We start from the raw sequence: 17,915 nt of genomic DNA on the forward strand, positions 1-17,915 counted from the left end.
TCTCCTCTCACTGCCACAGAAAGTTTTACAGGCTGTTGCGCCAAATGTGGGTCCGTAAAAAAAATATGTATCCCTTATAATCCGCAGCGTCGAAGGAGTGGTCCCCCCCCCCTCGCTCTTCTAAGCTGACCCCAGGGGGGCTCTCGATTTAAAAAAACAAAAACAAAACAATATATATATTAGATTCTCAACACGATTTATTAAAAAAAATTCGCGTAGGGTCGTCTGCAAATGACTAATATGCGTTTTCACAGTTACAACAGTATAGTATTTAAAAAAAAAAGATAAAATCAATTACATTTTCCACTTCTCATTTCCTAACGTGAAACGTAACAGTCGAGGTCTGCGTGCGCGTTCCCCCGACGCCGCGGACACACGGTAATACATATTCTATTAGGGATGTGAAATTTGAAACCAAGCCGACTGAACTACAAACAAATGGCCTCCGCAGGTTCCCCCCTCCCCCCCCTCTTTCCCGGTGTCTCCTGGCACTGTTGTTTTTAGGGTTGGAAAGTCTGTCCGTTCTCAATTCTAGACTGAGTTGTCTTGATCGCGGAATCTAAACTGTGAGATTGAGGGTCATTTAAAATTTCCCCATAACTCGATTGGTACATTTTTTTTAATATGACAGGGGAGATAACCGTCTCAATTACAAGAATCGCGCTTTCGATTTCCTCGTACTTCCCCGCCTTCCCCTAATCTGACTACATTGTGGGTTTCAAAGAAATGAGGTGAAAGCAGAGGTTGCAGTTCACACGCAGCTCTCACACTGGACAGATCGGCGAGTTTTTCTGCTTGGACAATATGCCAGCCGTCGTTTTAAGTCTTATTTTGACGTTTTCAACACTTTGTGGATCGAGAGGTAATCTTTGACTTGGTTTTGTTAATCATTGATTCTAATGTGGAGCAGAAAGAGCGAGAGAGATGGGTGAGGGGGTCAGAGTTGATGATCCCTTTGCTTTACAGATCCTGACAATACCGGAAGTACTTTGTTCTAGTCATGGTCAGTTATAACATGTAATTCTTCACTGCACACATGTACGCACTGTTTTGAAAGATAGCGTTTTCAGGATGCCCATCCTAAAATATTACAACAATCCCAACATAGAGACCACATTACCAGTCTAGGACCCCGTTTACACTTAGTTTTAAAATGCATTTTTGTTTGTTTGTTTTTTGCGATCAGACCACAAGTTGACAGTGCTAAATACAAGTGTAAACGACCACCAAAACGTTTTGTGAACCGGTTACTCAAACCACTTGCCAAGGTGGTCTGGGACGCATTTGACCAGATATCTTTTGTAGTGTAAACGCTAATGCGTCCTGATGTGTCCCCGAAAATGACGTAACGGGAAATCTTCTTCTTCTTCAGAGTACCGAAATCTGATCACAAGTGGTCAGCAGGATGCATTTGGAGACGTATGATAGACACATGTGTAGACGGCGATGTGTCTCGCTGTCCACTTGTGATCCGATCGCCCAAAATGCATTTTAAAACCAAGGGTAAATAGGGTCTAGGTCACTTTTGACATAATTGTGTATTTGTAATGATGCTGACTTCATGTCATGTTTTAGCACTTGGAGCATCAGGATCTCTCAGTGGACCCAGAAATGTCAGGATCACATCCTACAACATGGATCTGGTGCTAAGATGGGATCCACCTGAAAATGCCACTGGTGGTGTGGTCTATAGGACTGAGTACAGGTGAGTGAACTGTTATCTCTACAGACACTGCCGAACAAGAGTTCCTGGTATTTGATAGTGTGGATATTGTTATTTAGACTACTTGGCATGCAGTACTGTTCACAACATATGACAGCTGGTTGAAACGACAGGTTTATATTGTAACGTACACGAATAAGTAGACACGTTAGCCACGGGTCGGACCCTTTAGTCGACTGGTTAACGTTGTCGCTTGCGGTGCGGGAAACACGGGTTCACGTCCCGGCGGTGCTCCTGAATGCCCCCCCCCCCCGAATTTGCTACGTTGGTGTCAGAAGGGAAATGGTGACACCGTGAGGTCATCGGAAGCGCGTACGCCCAGAGGCGTGAGGGAGCTGATATGCTCGAGGGGTAGTGTAACGTACACAAATAAGTAGACACGTTAGCCCTTAGCTAACAGGTTGGACCCTTTAGTCGACTGGTTAACGTTGTCGCTTGCGGTGCGGAAGACACGAGCTCGCGTCCCTTTTGTGGCGGTGCTCCCACGGCTGCCCCCTTGAGTTCGCTGCAATAGTAATTACCAGATATGAAAAAGTAGAGGAGCCAGTAACACTTTCAGAAATGGACCATGTGGTTAGAAAAAATTGTAAATGGTAGTGAAGTGACACAAAATAAAACGTTGGATGCAGTTTAGGGGATAAAAGTGATCTCCCATCCTATTTTACGGTGTTTCCCATGCACCAGGATAGATAGACAGAAGGAAGTAAGAACTGTAGAACTGTAGTTCTAATATATATATAAATATACATACTACATTTCCAAATATGAAAACAACAAAGTTTAATGCGTGTGAGAAGTGAAAGTTGAGACGAGTTTCACATTTGATACTGCCGATTCAGTGAGAGAAGGGCATCAGAAATAACAATAGTCATTCTTGCATCCACGTCGGTGTGGTTTTTTTTTTTGAAGTAGTTGCATGTGAAGTTGGTCTTTGTTGGAAATATTGGAGATAGTGAGTTGATTCTTGCAGCAGCATAAACAGGGGTAGTGTTGCTTTCTCTTACATCAGGAGGAGACCATCTGTTCCTCTTCATAAGATGAACAATCAAAGTGTGTTGCCATCGGTGATGTAAAAGGGAATCCAACTTAACAGTAATACTCAGTATTGCATATAAAATCCCCTTCTAACTATTGCCTAAACAAGGAATGAGCAGAATTACTTTGCGTCCTGTCCCCAGAATAAACTTGCCACACAATTACTCACATTAGTATTTTATGACACAATGATATGAGAAGTGTCCTGTTCAGGGAAAAAAGGCATGACATGCCCACTACTACCAGTATGACTGAGTCTTTGTATTGAGCAGACACACATTTCCCCTGACCATCACTACAGCGCACAACCTTACCTTCATTTTGCAGATGTATGGAAACCTCACGATGATGTCCAGCTCTGGTGACTTTTTTATCTACTACCGGTGAACTGAAAGTTCACAGTTCAAGGCCATGACTCATTTGCAGTGCATGTGTGAGCTATTGGGGCCCATGAAGCCTGCTGAGAGAAGACATGCTTTGATAAAATAGATATATGAGTATTGATCACTGGACTGTATATATTTCATACTACATTCGTGAAATACCTGAAAAGTGTTTGCTATGTACAGTATCAGGTTCATAACTGATGGCAAAATTTTTTTGTGTGGAAATTAGCTAATCTATATACTGTGGTTTTTCTATGGAAGATTTTATTGTACATAAGTACAGAAGAAAATCCACAGAAATACAACTCGATCCACAAATATTACATTATCTGTAGATAGAAATCATTTGTATGATCTATAAAAACAAATCCCAAACTACTATCTGTCAGTTGAAATGTAACAAGTTTTCCAAATTCACAAGTTCATGGAAGTATTGGCGGATTAATAGCTTGGACTGTAGCTGTAGCTAGTTGGGAGTATGTGACCACTGTGGGGCATTGGCAAGAATGCAAAGCTGTTATCTTCAATGATGTTTATTGACAAGTAGACGTGTGTGTGTGTGTGTGTGTGTGTGTGTGTGTGTGTGTGTGTATTTGGTTATTTCTCTGGACGCACACGACACAACAGGTCTTTCAGGAGACAGAACAAAAATATAATCTAACTCTCTCTTAATCTTTACGGTAATCCATCTACGTAAACCAACCTCATCCTGGTTTTCGGTCCGTCCCCTAAACAGGTCCAACACTCTAGTGGAGGTTAAAGGGAAGTTCCGCCCCACAACGGAAGGCGGTAAAATTGGTGAGCTACACACACACCCATTTGGGACCTTTCTACCAGCCACCTCTAAATTCGCACGGTCAAATTTGCTGTCCCTGAGAAGGACTGGTGGTCTCTGGTGCTGTCTCAGTTACGGCAGGAAGTGGGACTAGACGGGCAACTGGACAGGTGTAGTTCCTGGTATTCACCTGAATCTCCGCTGTCCTGATCCTCCCATCTGCACCATGAAGGGCCCAAAACAATCCATGCCTGTAGAGAAGAAAGGTGGCTTCAACAGCCGCAGACGGGCAGGGGGAAGGTCTGCCATTTGTGGTACTGCCGGATTCGCCCTCCATCTCTGACAATCAGGGCAGGCATGTTGGTGCCACTTTACAGCCTCTCTTCCGCGGAGGATCCAGTACTTCCGATGGAGTTCTGCAAAGAGCCGCTCTGAGCCTGGATGACGGAGGTCTCGGTCAGCATCCTGAATGATGAGTTTGGTCACCTGGTGGGCCGGGTCCAGGACTATGGGATGAATGGTCTCTGGGTCCAGCAGGTCGCAACGACGCAGTCTACCTCTAACCCGGATCAGCTTCAGTTGGTTGTCATATTCAGGAGCTAGGGTGTTCAAACGGCTGGTGGAGGGTACAGGTTTTTTGTCTAACAGGTGCTGGAGATCCTCTGCGGAGCAATCTGTCTGGGCTTTTCTCAGCAGGTCTTTTTCAGCCTCCTAATAGTCTTTTGCAACTGGGGTGGACTGGTTACTAGCCGCCCCATGACGTGACTGCACAACAACCTCTACCATGTCCCTGAAACAAATAAACAGGCTGGCAACGAATAGATGAGGAAGAGGAGCAGTGGTGATGGAGCCGCAGAAGGCCACCTTATGCAGCTCGGTGCCTTCCAAAGGCCCAGCCTCTGGCTTGGTAGGCCAGTGCTGAGGCGACAGGCACAAGAATGCTGGGCTGCGGCTCCACTGGTTCTTCTCAGCCAGCTCCCTTAGAGTCTTCCCATGGGTGATGTCGTCTGGGGGATTGTTTGCAGAGTCCATGTACCTCCAGGCTTGGGCTTCGGTCGGCTCCTGGATCTCATCAACTCTGGTGCCCACAAACACCTTAAATCAGCAAGAGTCTTTCATCAGGCTTCTTTCAGTGATCTGCAGACTTGCCATTACATCGTCCTTGAGGGTACAGAGATAGGGCATGTTCTTCACGCGCAGCAGGGGGGGTGGCATAACGATGTATTCTATTAATGTCCACCCTCACTGTTTCGGGTTCCAGGAGGTGCAATGCTTCTTGGTCTTGCCTTGATCATGTCACTATCTTTCCACTCCTGTAGGGCAACTCGTCCCGTTGCCATAGCTTCTCCACATGAGGAAGGAGCTCATCAGAGGGTGACTGTATGGCTACATGCAGACACTGCTGTAGCTGTAGCTGCTGGCAGACGATTCTGGCGGACCCCTGGATGATCCAGCCCAACCTGGTCTTCACAGCGGCTGGTCCTCCATGGGGTCCCTGACAAACTTGCTCTAGTCAGACCCAATGAGGACCAAGGGATGGACACGATCCAGCGTTTGCAGGGGGACGCCTTTCAGGTGCTTATATTTGTGCTGGAGTGTCTTGACGGGTTGTGAGTGTTCCGCCAGTCCCAGCTAATCGGCAGTGAAGGCCCTCTGGATTTTGAAAGTCTTTTGGGGGTGACTGGCAGGAGAAATGGAAAAGGAGATGGACATACCATGCAGAACTCTGAGATCCTGGTGCACAGTCTTCAAAGCAAGGTGCTCTGGCTCCCCTTGAAGTTTTAGATCCTTAACAGCGGCCAGAAGGAGCATGGTCTGCTCTGATCCGTCATCTAGTATTGTGTAGGTCTCCATGGCCTGCTCTCCATTATGTAGCACAACCTTGACCACCTTCAGGAGCACCTGACTGCAACCGGACTTCCTGTCCAGGTAAAGCATTTCATTGGTGGTACTCACTAGGCATGAGGTGTTCTCTGGGTTTGGCTTAGTGTTGAGGTCATGGAGAGCCTCCAGACATCTGCCGTCACATCTCTTACCCCAGGCCTTCAGTCTGCACTGTGTGGCCTGGTGAGAGCAGCCACAACGCCAGCACCATCTGTTACTCTTGACCCATGCACTCCGCTGCTCAGTGGTAAGCTGGCTGAAATTAGTGCATTGGTTCAGGTAGTGCTGGTCATTGGCGCAGTATGGGCACGACAGGATGACTTTACTTTGTGGACTGGCTTTGGTGAATGAGGACTCTGGGATGGCAGGGCCACTTTAAGTCCGCTCAGCCCCATGGAGGACTGTGGTTGGCCCACCAGACTTTGAGTCCTTCTGTCTCTCCCTCTTCGCCTCAGTGTTATCTTTGCCTAACCATACTCTTGAATCCTCAGCTCGAACTCCAGCCAGTCAGCGAAGTCGAGCAGAATAGGGATACGGATGTGGAGGGGGTACATGTACCTCATAAACGCAGCCTGCATGTCTTGTGGGAGTTTGGACATCAGCCTAGTGACGTGGGCACCACACTGAAGCTCAATATGGCCTTTCTCTCCCAGCTGGTCGAGCATGCCCACCAAGGCTCTCACTGTGAGAGCAAATCTTTTAAAGGCAGCTGTGTCGTGGCTACGGATGTTAGGTGCCTCCATTAGGCCTGTGATGCGCCTTAACGCCAGCTGGTGGGGTTGCCCATAATGCTCTTCTAAAGAGGCCATGGTGTCTGTATAGGGCTGGGTAGAGTTTGTATATGAGTCTGCAATGAGCAGTGCATCTTCAAATTTCAGACGGTCTACCAGGATCTGATATTTAAACCTCTCCGTTGCGTCCCTAGGGAGAAGGTTCTCCAGGGAGATCTTTAGCCTGGCGAACTCACGTGGGTCCCCCCTACTGAAGTCTGGGCTGGTGGGTTGAGGGCCCCATATACACTCTCTGTCTGTCGGCTGGAGTGGAAGTCCTTATGTCTCTGGTCATCAAGGGGGCCTAGCAGTGGGGTTAATGGAGAAGGTGATTTATGTGAGCGGACTGGTGGCTCTGTCAGATGGTGTGACTTCTCCACAAGACCTGATAAAACTGACTCAGCATAAGGCTCACAGTATTCCAGCGTTGGTTGGCTGAGCAGCTGCTCTGGAGTCATTCCCATCTTCAAGAGGCACGCAGTCAGCTCCGCCACTAGATCTGTGGGCAGTGTGATAGTGGAGGGCTGAGGTTTTGTGTCCTCCTCTGCCACTCGAGGGGGGTGGGGGGTGGCCAGTCTCCATCCTCTGCTTCTTCTTTGCTGACAGCATGCACATGGACTGATGAAGAGTGAACGATGGCCTGTAGTGCTGGGCCTGGAGGACTGACAGCAGTGGCGCGCACTACTGGCTGAGTGAGTGGGCTGTGCACCATGGAGGGGGGTGGAGGAAGAAGTGATAGATCTGGCCCTCGACTTGCATTAAGCTGCCTTTGCATCTCAATCATGGTGAGTTGGAGCCTCTGGGTGTCCTCCCTGATCTGTCACAGTGCTTCCAGTATTGCAGGTGAAGCCTCTGGCACCTGTTGGGGAGACAGTGGGTCTGGGGTGCTTTTGTGCTGGGGCCTCGAGTACACTGACTCCCTGGGATACTTCGGACGGGTACCACCCACTGGACTCCACTGATCAAAGGACAGGGGGGTGAGAGGTAGCACCTCGGCGGTCCTCTCCGTACTGTGGTAGGACTCCTGCCTCTGTTGGGGGCGCTGGACTGAGAGTTCTGCAGCAGCAGCAAGGGGAGGTCTCTCGACGGTGGGCAGGGAGACGGCATAGTTAGCGACCCAGGCTGGTGGACGTATCTGACGTCTGGGTCGAGTATCAGCTGGCTGCGTTGCTTCACTTCTGTTGCAGGAAAACATCTTCACTCTCCACAGCAGTCACTCTATCCGGCTCGAAGGACCATTTGTATTGAAGGATTAATAGCTTGGACCGTAGCTGTAGCTAGTTGGGAGTATGTGACCACTGCGGGGCATCGGCAAGAATGCAAAGATGTTATCTTCAACTATGTTTATTGACAAGTAGATGTGTGTGTGTGTGTGTGTGTGTGTGTGTGTGTGTGTGTGTGTGTGTGTGTGTGTGTGTGTGTGTGTGTGTGTGTGTGTTTGTGTGTGTGTGTGTGTGTGTGTGTGTGGTTATTTCTCTGGACGCACACAAACACAACAGGTCTTTCAGGAGACAGGATAAAAATATGATCGAACTCTCCCTTAACTTTTACGGTAATCTATCTACGTAAACCTCATCCTGGTTTTTGGCCCGTCCCCTAAACAGGTCTGATGTTCTCATAGAGATTAAAGGGAAGTTCCGCCCCACAATGGAAGGCGGTAAAATTGGCGAGCTACACACACACACCCATTTGGGACCTTTCTAACAATGGTTTTCTTATTATTGTGATTCAAGCATTTTGTCAGTCTTTTTGTTGATGGCCCTCCATCCATCCATCCATCCATCCATCCATTATCCAAGCCGCTTATCTGAATTCGGGTTACGGGGATGCTGGAGCCTATCCCAGTAGTGATTGGGCGGCAGGCGGGGAGACACCCCGGACAGGCCACCAGGCCATCGCAGGGCCCACACACACACACACACACACACACACACACACACACACACACACACCAAGGGACCATTTAGTATGGCTGATACACCTGACCTACATGTCTTTGGAGTCTGGGAGGAAACCGGAGCACCCGGAGGAAACCCGCGCAGACACGGGGAGAACATGTAAATAATGAAACAAGGAATACTGATAACACATTGACCTTACATTTATCAGCAACAGGCAAAGACTATGACTTTGATCTTTTTTTTTCTTGATAAGGTTGGAGCAAATACATAAACCATATCCGATCCAGTTTCTTGAGGAGACATGCCTTTCGTTTTCGTTTTTACATTATTGCCAGCTTGTCTGTTGAAAGGTATTTTAGCCTAGTATGAAGCATGACAGGACTTCTATTTGATTTATAAAGGGTGTGAGTGGATTTAGTATTTCAACTATGGCTTTGGTTTATTTAATTTTGAAAGGCTGCTCCCATTAGGGAGCAGCCGAAAGTAGTAGTAGTAGAAGTAGTATGTACATCAGCAATACACATAGCGTCTGTAACCATGAACTTCCTATTCCTAGAAGAAATGATGTCAGAAATGCCATCCACAAATTCTCAATAACTGCACTCCTTTCATTTTTGTTCCCAGCACTCCAGCCAGTAAATACAAAGTGGGCTGTCCAAACACCACAGCTCTCAGCTGCCACTTCCCAACCTTGGATTTTCCCCTAACAGTCTTTGGAAAGTATACATTCAGAGTAATGGCAGAGCAGGGGGGCAACAGGTCTGTCTGGGTGGAGAGTCCCTTGTTTACCATGGATGAAGACAGTGAGTGAGAACCTTTGATCCATCCATCCATCTGTCTATCCTTCCATGCATCCATCCGTCCATCCATTCTACTTCAGACACATGGATGATTCTGTTTTCAGAAACAGAAATTTTGCAAGACCTTAGGATGACTGTCATGTCAGCTTTCACTCTATTTATTATGTGCTAAGTGTGTCACACTTCATGGTCCAGACTTCATTTGGAGTCAATGCACTGAATTCAACCACTTCAGAAAATATATCCCCTTTAAAGTAAAAAAAAAAAAAAAAAAACAAATTAAATATCATTTGTTTCGTCAATTGTCAGAAGGTCTCTCATACACAACCTAGAAAGAAAATACTGATTGAGAAAAAAAAATGTTGTTATACATTTAATTTGTACTCTGTGCTTTTTATGGGTTAATCAAAAATGAATTCAGGGGGGCGTCTGGGTAGCGCTGGGGTCTATTCTGTTGCCTACCAGCACAGGGATCGCCAGTTCAAATCCCCGTGTTACCTCCAGCTTGGTCGGGCGTCCCTACAGACACAATTGGCCATGTCTGCAGGTGGGAACCTGGATGTGGGTATGTGTCCTGGTCGCTGCATTTGCACCTCCTCTGGTCAGTCAGGGCGACTGTTCGGGGGTGGGGGGAACTGGAGGGAATAGTGTGATCCGCCCACGTGCTAGGTCCCCCTGACGAAACTCCTCACTGTCAGGTGAAAAGAAACGGTTGGCAACTCCACATGTATTGGAGAAGACATGTGGTAGTCTGCAGCTCTCCCCTGCACAGTGGGTGGAGCAGTGATCGGGACGGCTCAGAATAGTGGGGTAATTGGCCAAGTACAATTGGGGAGAAACGGGGGGGAATAAAAAAAGAAAAATTTAATTCAGCTCATCTTTTCTCTACCCTACATATTTTTTCCCTGTAACCATTTTTGATAACCATTCTCCATCCATCCATTACTGCTTGTCCTGGTCAGGGTCATTGGGGGGAGGGGTGTGTGTGTGTGCTGGAGCCTATCCCAGTATGCTTTGGGGCACAAAGCAGATTCAACTCCTGGACAGGATGTTAGTCCATCACAGGGTGTGATAACCATTGTCATTTGTTAAAATTTTCAGTTTTTCAGGGCTGTGACCTAAGTTTGGTGACATTCTTTATTTTGCTGCTGAACCTATTCAGTCAGTCAGATATTTAGTGCACCATTGAAGAACATATCTAACTCCCTCTTTGTTTCTTTATTTCATTCTCTCTCTCTCTCTCTCTCTCTCTCTCTCTCTCTCTCTCTCTCTCTCTCTCTCTCTCTCTCTCTCTCTCTCTGCAACTTCTGCCTGACTACCCCCCCCCTTGCACATATCTCTCCCTCCTCCACCACAGCTACCATTGGCCCACCCAGCGTATCTCTCATCCCCAATGGGGGTAATTTGGAAGTGAGCATTAAAGACCCTGAGTTTAAGATCTTCGCTATCAAAGAGACTTATAGCTATGTCTTCTATAACATTACCTACTGGAAGGCAGGCCAAGAAGAAAAGGTAAGGCCACAGTTCAGAAAAACATCTGTTTTCCCACAGTAGGACCAAGGACGACACATGGTCTGATGTCCACTTGTGGTCCTGTAATGCTCAATGGGAGATGCCTGAGTAAAAAAAGATATGCCCACTCACAAAACAGTTGAGCTTGAATGGCTAATGTACAGAGTTGTGTTGCTTCATGTAGCATTATTATGTCTGCTTAGACTTCTGGTAAGGCCAGGGTAGAATGTTTTGTAAGTTAAAACAATGGTGCAAGAATTTTGTCGTATTTTGTTTTTTAGTTTTATTTTGTTTGGGGTATTTATGCAAGTTTTTTTATCTTCTATTTGGACACTGTACATGAGAGGATTTAACTTTTCTTGTCTTGTTATATATAGATATATTACTTTTCTTATATTGTGTATTATGTGTTGAATAAGATGAAAAACAACATGACTTTCTTATTTGAAATGTGCATTGTGACTGTGACTTGCAGTACACTTAAGCAGTAGTTTAGGTGGATTAAGAACAGTGCCTATACTGCTTGGGTTGGGGATTCAAGTCCCACTGGGGCCAATGGTATCGAAAGTGGATGCATTCTTGATACTGAGAAGAGCTTTGGAGGAAAATGCCCAACAAATTTTATTTATAGAGCTCTTTTCCAGTGATTAATCAGGAATCAGGAACACTTTATTTGTCATTTCATTAAATACACTGCAGAGTAAAATATGATGCTGAAATGTAAAGGACATAATGGCGACAGCAGGCAGGAAGAACCAGGAGACCAATGCATTGTAGTCAAATAGAACTGGGTATAAAAAGTATGCACAGTGCAAGTGTGTTATACCATGCATCATTTCCATTTACAGTGTGCTTATATCATACTCCATACCCCAACAGTTTTGCCTTCTGCCCATAGTAGTATCCCAGCAGAGGAAATGTCATGGCATGTGATCTAACGGCACAGTTTGGTAAATTTATTTGCCAAGTTTAACTTGTTTCACCCGAAACCCTTCTTATAAAGCATTTCTCCAGCTCTCTGGCGCACCAGTAAGCCATTGTGTGTGTATATACTGTAGTAGACCTTACAACACTGTCTATAATAAGGTTCAGGTGTGCTTTGTTATCTCACCAGCAAGCTCCTCCTCTCCCTCCACCTCCCATCTGCCACAACATCTCTGTGTTGATGTTCTGTTACCCTCAGCAAGGTATTGACAGGCGTGCAAGGAAAGAAATGGAGTATACAAGGGGAGAGGAAAATGAGATGACAGTTGATGCCTTTGCAGTGTGCTCTTCCAATTTGCATCAGGGACGTTATTGCAATTTTGCCCTTGCTGGATTGGACAGTAACAGGAAGGTGGGAGAGAGAGAAGGAAAGCGCTGATCTCTGGACCAGACTTGAAGCCAGAATGTTGCATTTAGATTTGAGCCAATATGGTATTCACCACCAGGATGGCCATGAAGGGATGAAAGCTGCCCCTTCAATGTTCATCTTACTGACCTGCACCGCACCACCATTGACTAACATCTGAATATTCAATTTTGCCATCCACAGGCTAAAAACGTAGACAACCTCCAGCAGAACCGGGTAGTGCTGACTGACTTGGAGCCCTGGACGAAGTACTGCGTCAAAGTCCAAATTTACACTGACAGGAACAAAAATCCAAGCCAGCCCAGTAATGGCACCTGCGAGAGCACCACTAGCAGTGAGTTTTGTTTTTCAGAAGTCAGGATGGGGAAAATTTAACAAGCTTGGCTTTTGTGAGAATTTATTGACTCTCGCAGAAAATGTTTGTTTTCACTTCCTTGCTTTCTCAAGTGATAATTGAGTACAAATTGTCTTTGGAGGAACCACAGTCAATGTTGGTTCATATTTAAGTCCCCATGACAACGAGCATCTACCCTGCTGAAGTGTCTTTAAGCAATTCATTCAAACACTACCAAACACAAGGGAGCTACTCTGTAGCTAACCTTAAGCTTTGAGCTCTATGAAGAAAGTGAAAAAAGAAAGTTTGACCTTTTGGGAGACAAAATAGCATGATAATATTTTCTTAATTGTGGGCAGTTGATGGAGTTGCTTGTTAATACACATATCCACATCTGTATATACTGGACCAGATATTCTTTTAACCAAACATATATTCTGTTTTGTACAATTTTTTTTTTGCCAGTAATTTGATGCAGTTCAGCTGTCTGTAGATTTAATAAATTTGAACAGTCTCCACTCTCAGAGGGGTTGGATTAGAAAAGCTCCAATATACTGAGATAAACAGAGACTCAATGACCCTCTTTTCTGAAATAGCTGGCTGAGGAAAATCCAAAAAGTAAAAATCCCTCCCACAAGCGGCTGCAACTGAGGTGTCCCTTAGCAAGGAACTCTGCCCCAAACTGCTGCAGGGAAGCCAGTCACTGGCCTAGAATAAAAGCCTGTGGTTGAGCTCGAAAGGCAGTTAGAAAACACAGCATTCACTGATTACATTTACTGTTTAAAGCATTTTGATTGGATTTAAGCTTTCTGATTCAATGTGAACTGTGCAGTTGCTTGGTATTAATGCATGCAATGCATTGCAATGCAATCATTAGCAAGGTCTACTGCCTTTGGACCAACCTTATCAATGCATCATTGCAATGTAATACACTGGGTATCAATGCATGTGAAGTTGATGAAATCAGGTTGGGGGAAAAAAACAACATTGACCGAAGTACTTGATAATATCTGAACAAAGGTATTTGTTCAGATATATCAAGTATTTTTGTGTGTTGCTTCTGGAATCACAAGTACCTAACCCCGCCAGGAACTTTCTGTCTTGTGTGTCCCTCTCAGCTTTCCTAGTAATACATTATAAATACTATGGTGAATGAAATTTTCTGCTCTTCTTGGGGAGAAAAAAAATACAAAATGATGAGTTCAAAAGACAGATGATGAAACTGTGCACGTCTAGACCAGGGTGTTGTTGAACGTTTGTGAACTGCTCATCAAACTCAGTATGGATTAATGTGGGCTAAAAATCAATGAATCATTGTGTTTTTCCTTTCCTTTCTGTGCTGATCCTATTGCAGAGGAAGGAGCTCCATGGGGGGCAGCTGTGCTGACGTTTATTGTCATGGTGATGGCGGTGACCCTGACGGCCATTGTGGTGGTGTATCGGAAAAAGTTGTTCAGCTTCTTCTGTCCCAGGGACTCACTGCCCCAGCATTTCAAAGAGGTGTGTGTGTGTGTGTGCGTGCGTGCGTGCGTGCGCGCGCGCGGGCGCGCGCGTGTGTTTATCTTTGTGCCATCATACCTAGTTATACTCTATGTTCAAATGGACCGATGACATAATTGCAAATTGCCATTCTTTGTAAATTTTTCCACCAAAGCTTAACGTTTTATTCACTTGGACTGTATTCATACTATTTAACTTTGTTTTTTTCCAGTGAAAAAGCTCATGTTTGAGTCCATAAAATTAGCTATGGTAGTTCTGAAATTCGCAAACAACTACAACTATTTTTTTTATTCTTTTCCCTGGTGCTTGATTTTGTTTTGGTTTTGCCAATGGTTGTAAACTATGAGTTGACTTAACTCCCAAAAAAATGCAGTTCGTGGGGCATCCAGGTGGTGTGGTGGTCTATTCCGTTGTAGGGACTGGCAGTTTGAATACCCGTGTTTCCTCCGGCTTGGTCAGGCGTCCCTATGGACACAATTGGCCGTATCTGTGGGTGGGAAGCCAGATGTGGGTAAGTGTCCTGGTCCATGCACTAGCGCCTCCTCTGGTTGGTCGGGGTGCTTGTTTGGGGGGAGGGGGAACTGGGGGGAAGAGCGTGATCCTCCCATGCGCTATGTTCCCCTGGCAAAACTCCTCACTGTCAGCTGAAAAGAAGTGGCTGGTGACTCCACATGTATTGGAGGAGTCATGTGGTAGTTTGCAGCCCTCCTTGGATCAGCAGAGGGGGTGGAGCAGCAACCGGGACGGCTCAGGAGAGTGGGATAATTGGCCGGATGCAATTGAGGAGAAAAAGGGGGGGTTGGAATGCAGTTCACATCAGGTATACGCTACAATGTACAACTTTTCAGTTTTAGGAAGTTCTGCACCCTAGTGGAATAAAAAAGCCGGACTCGGCGACTTTTGCCAAATGCATCCGTCTTGCAAATAGGTGCTGCTCTTTTAGTAAAAGGGGAATATTCTGAGCATGATATTCATGTTCATGTTCACAGCTGCCCCCCATGGAGTCATAAGGGCATTCTTATGAAGCTGTTCCACACGATACTAGTATTTTCCTTTCCCCTAAATTGGCACCCTTAGTCTCTTAAATATTGGCTTATGTGTCCATCTGCACACTGCTGCATGGTGCACTTAAAAAAGTGTTTTATTTGTATAGGTTGTTGCTACATAAACAGTGCCAACTTTATCATGCTTGTTTCAGGTCTGCTAGCCTTTTTTTATTCAGGAACAGCCCTCCTGCTATAAACTGCATTTATGTCTATAGATTATTTGTATGCAATGTGTACATGTTGCAATGTTTCTTTTATGCATGGGGTTTTCTTATCAGATGTTTTCATGGTACTGAGGGTTGACAAGAAACTCTGACAGGCTGCTGACTCTTTTTAGGCTAACCTGCCCATTTGCAATTCTCTTGTGCCCGCTAGTACTTGCTGGAGCCCTGTCAGTCGCCCATTTACCTGGCCATGCAGAACTCCCATCCACCTGAGGAGATTTATCACCAGGTGAGTGTCATGGAAAACAAGGCCAAAGGGGAAGCTCTCCCTCTAGAGACAAGCAGGACTAACTGCAACGCACAGCCTGACGCCACAAAAGAAGAGAGGTTAAAAGGGAACGGGACAGTTGTGTGAACGGAAGAGGATATTGAAGCGAAGGACAAAAAGGCAACAGTCAACATGAATGAAAGAGCTCTCAAAGAGAACTCAGCTTGTGTGAAAGCGTTGGCTGCACAAAAAGAGATTTGCACAAAAATAACATTACACAGATTTACCAAGATTACATCTGCATGGACTCTTATTGTGAAATTGAAGAGTGAAACTGAATGAAATCACTGAAACTATGCGGCGTTTGATATACTCACAGGTTTTAGTGTGGAAATATGCAGCAATCTACAATACCTACTTCTAAAGCACTTAGTATTATGTAATGACTATACTATATATGCAGACTTGAGCTAAACAGTCATATAAGTTCAAGATGCAGTTTGAAATTGGTGGTATTATTTGTGTACTGTAAAAAAAGAGTATTGTTCAAAAATGCTTTATCCTGTCAGTGGTGGTGTATGTAGTAGGAGTTAGGTATGATACTCCAATTGGAGTTATCCACACTAAAGATGTATAAACTTGTGGTACTGTAGGCTCTTTGGAGACAAGCATCCACCAAATAGCATGTTGTTGCTGTATATGGTTGTGATTAGGTCACGATATCAGAATTTCATGACACAATTATCATGCCCGAAAGAATGAATGATAACAATGTTATCGTGATATGTCCATAGCTTCACATACACTCTCCTTCAACCAAAACAAGAGGGGCGTCCGGGTAGCGTAGCGGTCTATTCCGTTGCCTACCAACACAGGGATCGCCGGTTCGAGTGGGCATGTGTCCTGATCGCTGCACTAGCGCCTCCTCTGGTCGGTCGGGGCGCCTGGTCGGGGCGCCTGTTCGGGGGGGGGGAATAGCGTGATCCTCCCGCGCATTTACGTCCCCCTGGCTAAACTCCTCACTGTCAGATGAAATACATGGTGGCGGCGACTCATGTATTGGAGGAATCATGTGGTAGTCTGCAGCCCTCCCCGGCTCGGCAGAAGGGGTAGAGCTCGGAAGAGTGGGGTAATTGGCCGGATACAATTGAGGAAAAAAAAGGGGGGGAGAAGTTGTCTGCAGCAAAAATGAACATTACAAGAACATATTGTAGCGACTGGACTGTTGACGGCTATGCGCTGAGGGAGTGCAAGGGATTATGCGACTGTTAACGTTCATGTTCAGATCATTTTTTTAGTAATGTTGTGATCGTGTCTTCATTACTGTTGTATTGTTTGTTTGGGGGTTTGACTCGGACTGGGTAGATGACCATTTTACTGACCGACTACCTGACTGTAGGACCGTGACTAAAGACTGGTGTGTTCAATAGGGACATCGTTAGGGGAAGCAACCATTGAAGAGGGGCAAAATAGCGGAGCACTCTTGGGATCGTGCACTTTGAAGGAGCACAGGAGCTGTCATTGCAATGAAATGCAAATGCAATCCTTGTCTCTTGCCTCCTCCTTTCCCGTGAGGTCTGTTCAATTCTGACGGTGTGTTAAATTTAACAGCACCCCCGGAGTCGTGCGGCGTCTGAGGCACGGGAGTTGCGATTAAAAGCAAGTAGTACCTGCTGCAGCCTGCGGGAAGGCGCAGTTGGGCGTCCAGCCCGTCCAGCCCCGCCCACATCCATAAAAGGGATCTCTGCCTCTCTTTCTTCGACGCCGGCTCGCAACAATACTATTAAACAGTGGAAAATGTTCGCCCTTGTTTTGCCAACCACTCATTGATTGATTGATACCAATGATTGACTGATTGATACCAATGTAGCGATTTCAGGGGGATAGCCGGGAACCGCCGCAGCCGGGACGCAAACCAGGGTCTCCCGCGCCACGGGCGCCCACTTGACCAGTCGACTAAAGGGGCGCTTTAGTCCAGACCGTCCAACCCCGCCCACATCCATAAAAGGGGATCTCTGTATGCATTGACGTCACTTTCCCCACTGGAACACGCCCCCTCAGTCGCAGTGAGTGGCAAAACATCCCGCAACATGGCTGCTTCAAGTAAGGGAAACAGTAAAACCGGGATTATAACACAAGATTATCTGCTTAAATGAAAGGAAATTGGATTTGACAGTGACCCGTACATCTTACCAAATAACCAGTGGTCCATGGACATTAACATTTGGTCACAAATTGAGTTTCCTGATAGTTTTTTTTAAAAAGAGTTTTGCGGTGATACACAACTGAGGGTAGCTTCACCAGGGGCTGCTGCTGCTTTAAGGCAGACGTTCAGAGTGCTGACGTAGGCACTGCTTAGAGTTTCCAGGGTGGCGCCATGTTTTCAGCAGCCTAGCGGTTAGCTGGTTGCCACGAGAGATTGTGCTGTATCGATGTCGTTTTGTGTGGCGAGTAAACGGAATGGAC

General features: G+C 45.9%; 1 protein-coding gene across 1 annotated transcript; it reads left to right on the forward strand.

The window, feature by feature from the left end:
- The first annotated feature begins 490 nt into the window (after positions 1 to 490).
- On the forward strand, positions 491 to 16,200 carry crfb4 (cytokine receptor family member b4). The gene is made up of 7 exons (XM_056289801.1): positions 491 to 862; positions 1,576 to 1,705; positions 9,099 to 9,277; positions 10,632 to 10,786; positions 12,321 to 12,471; positions 13,826 to 13,971; positions 15,393 to 16,200. Exons 1-7 carry the CDS (start codon positions 805 to 807, stop codon positions 15,594 to 15,596), a joined length of 1,023 nt encoding a protein of 340 aa, XP_056145776.1. The 5' UTR covers positions 491 to 804; the 3' UTR covers positions 15,597 to 16,200.
- The last annotated feature ends 1,715 nt before the right edge of the window (positions 16,201 to 17,915 follow it).

The sequence above is a fragment of the Lampris incognitus genome, chromosome 11 (genome assembly GCF_029633865.1).
Source record: "Lampris incognitus isolate fLamInc1 chromosome 11, fLamInc1.hap2, whole genome shotgun sequence".
Lineage (NCBI taxonomy): Eukaryota > Metazoa > Chordata > Actinopteri > Lampriformes > Lampridae > Lampris > Lampris incognitus.

Bases quoted from the DNA above. Each gene is read 5' to 3' on its own strand.
- crfb4 (XM_056289801.1), top strand. From the start codon at position 805: ATGCCAGCCGTCGTTTTAAGTCTTATTTTGACGTTTTCAACACTTTGT. The intron at 10,787-12,320 runs GTAAGGCCACAG...TGCCATCCACAG, and splicing joins AGGCAGGCCAAGAAGAAAAG to GCTAAAAACGTAGACAACCT. The intron at 13,972-15,392 runs GTGTGTGTGTGT...TGTGCCCGCTAG, and splicing joins TGCCCCAGCATTTCAAAGAG to TACTTGCTGGAGCCCTGTCA.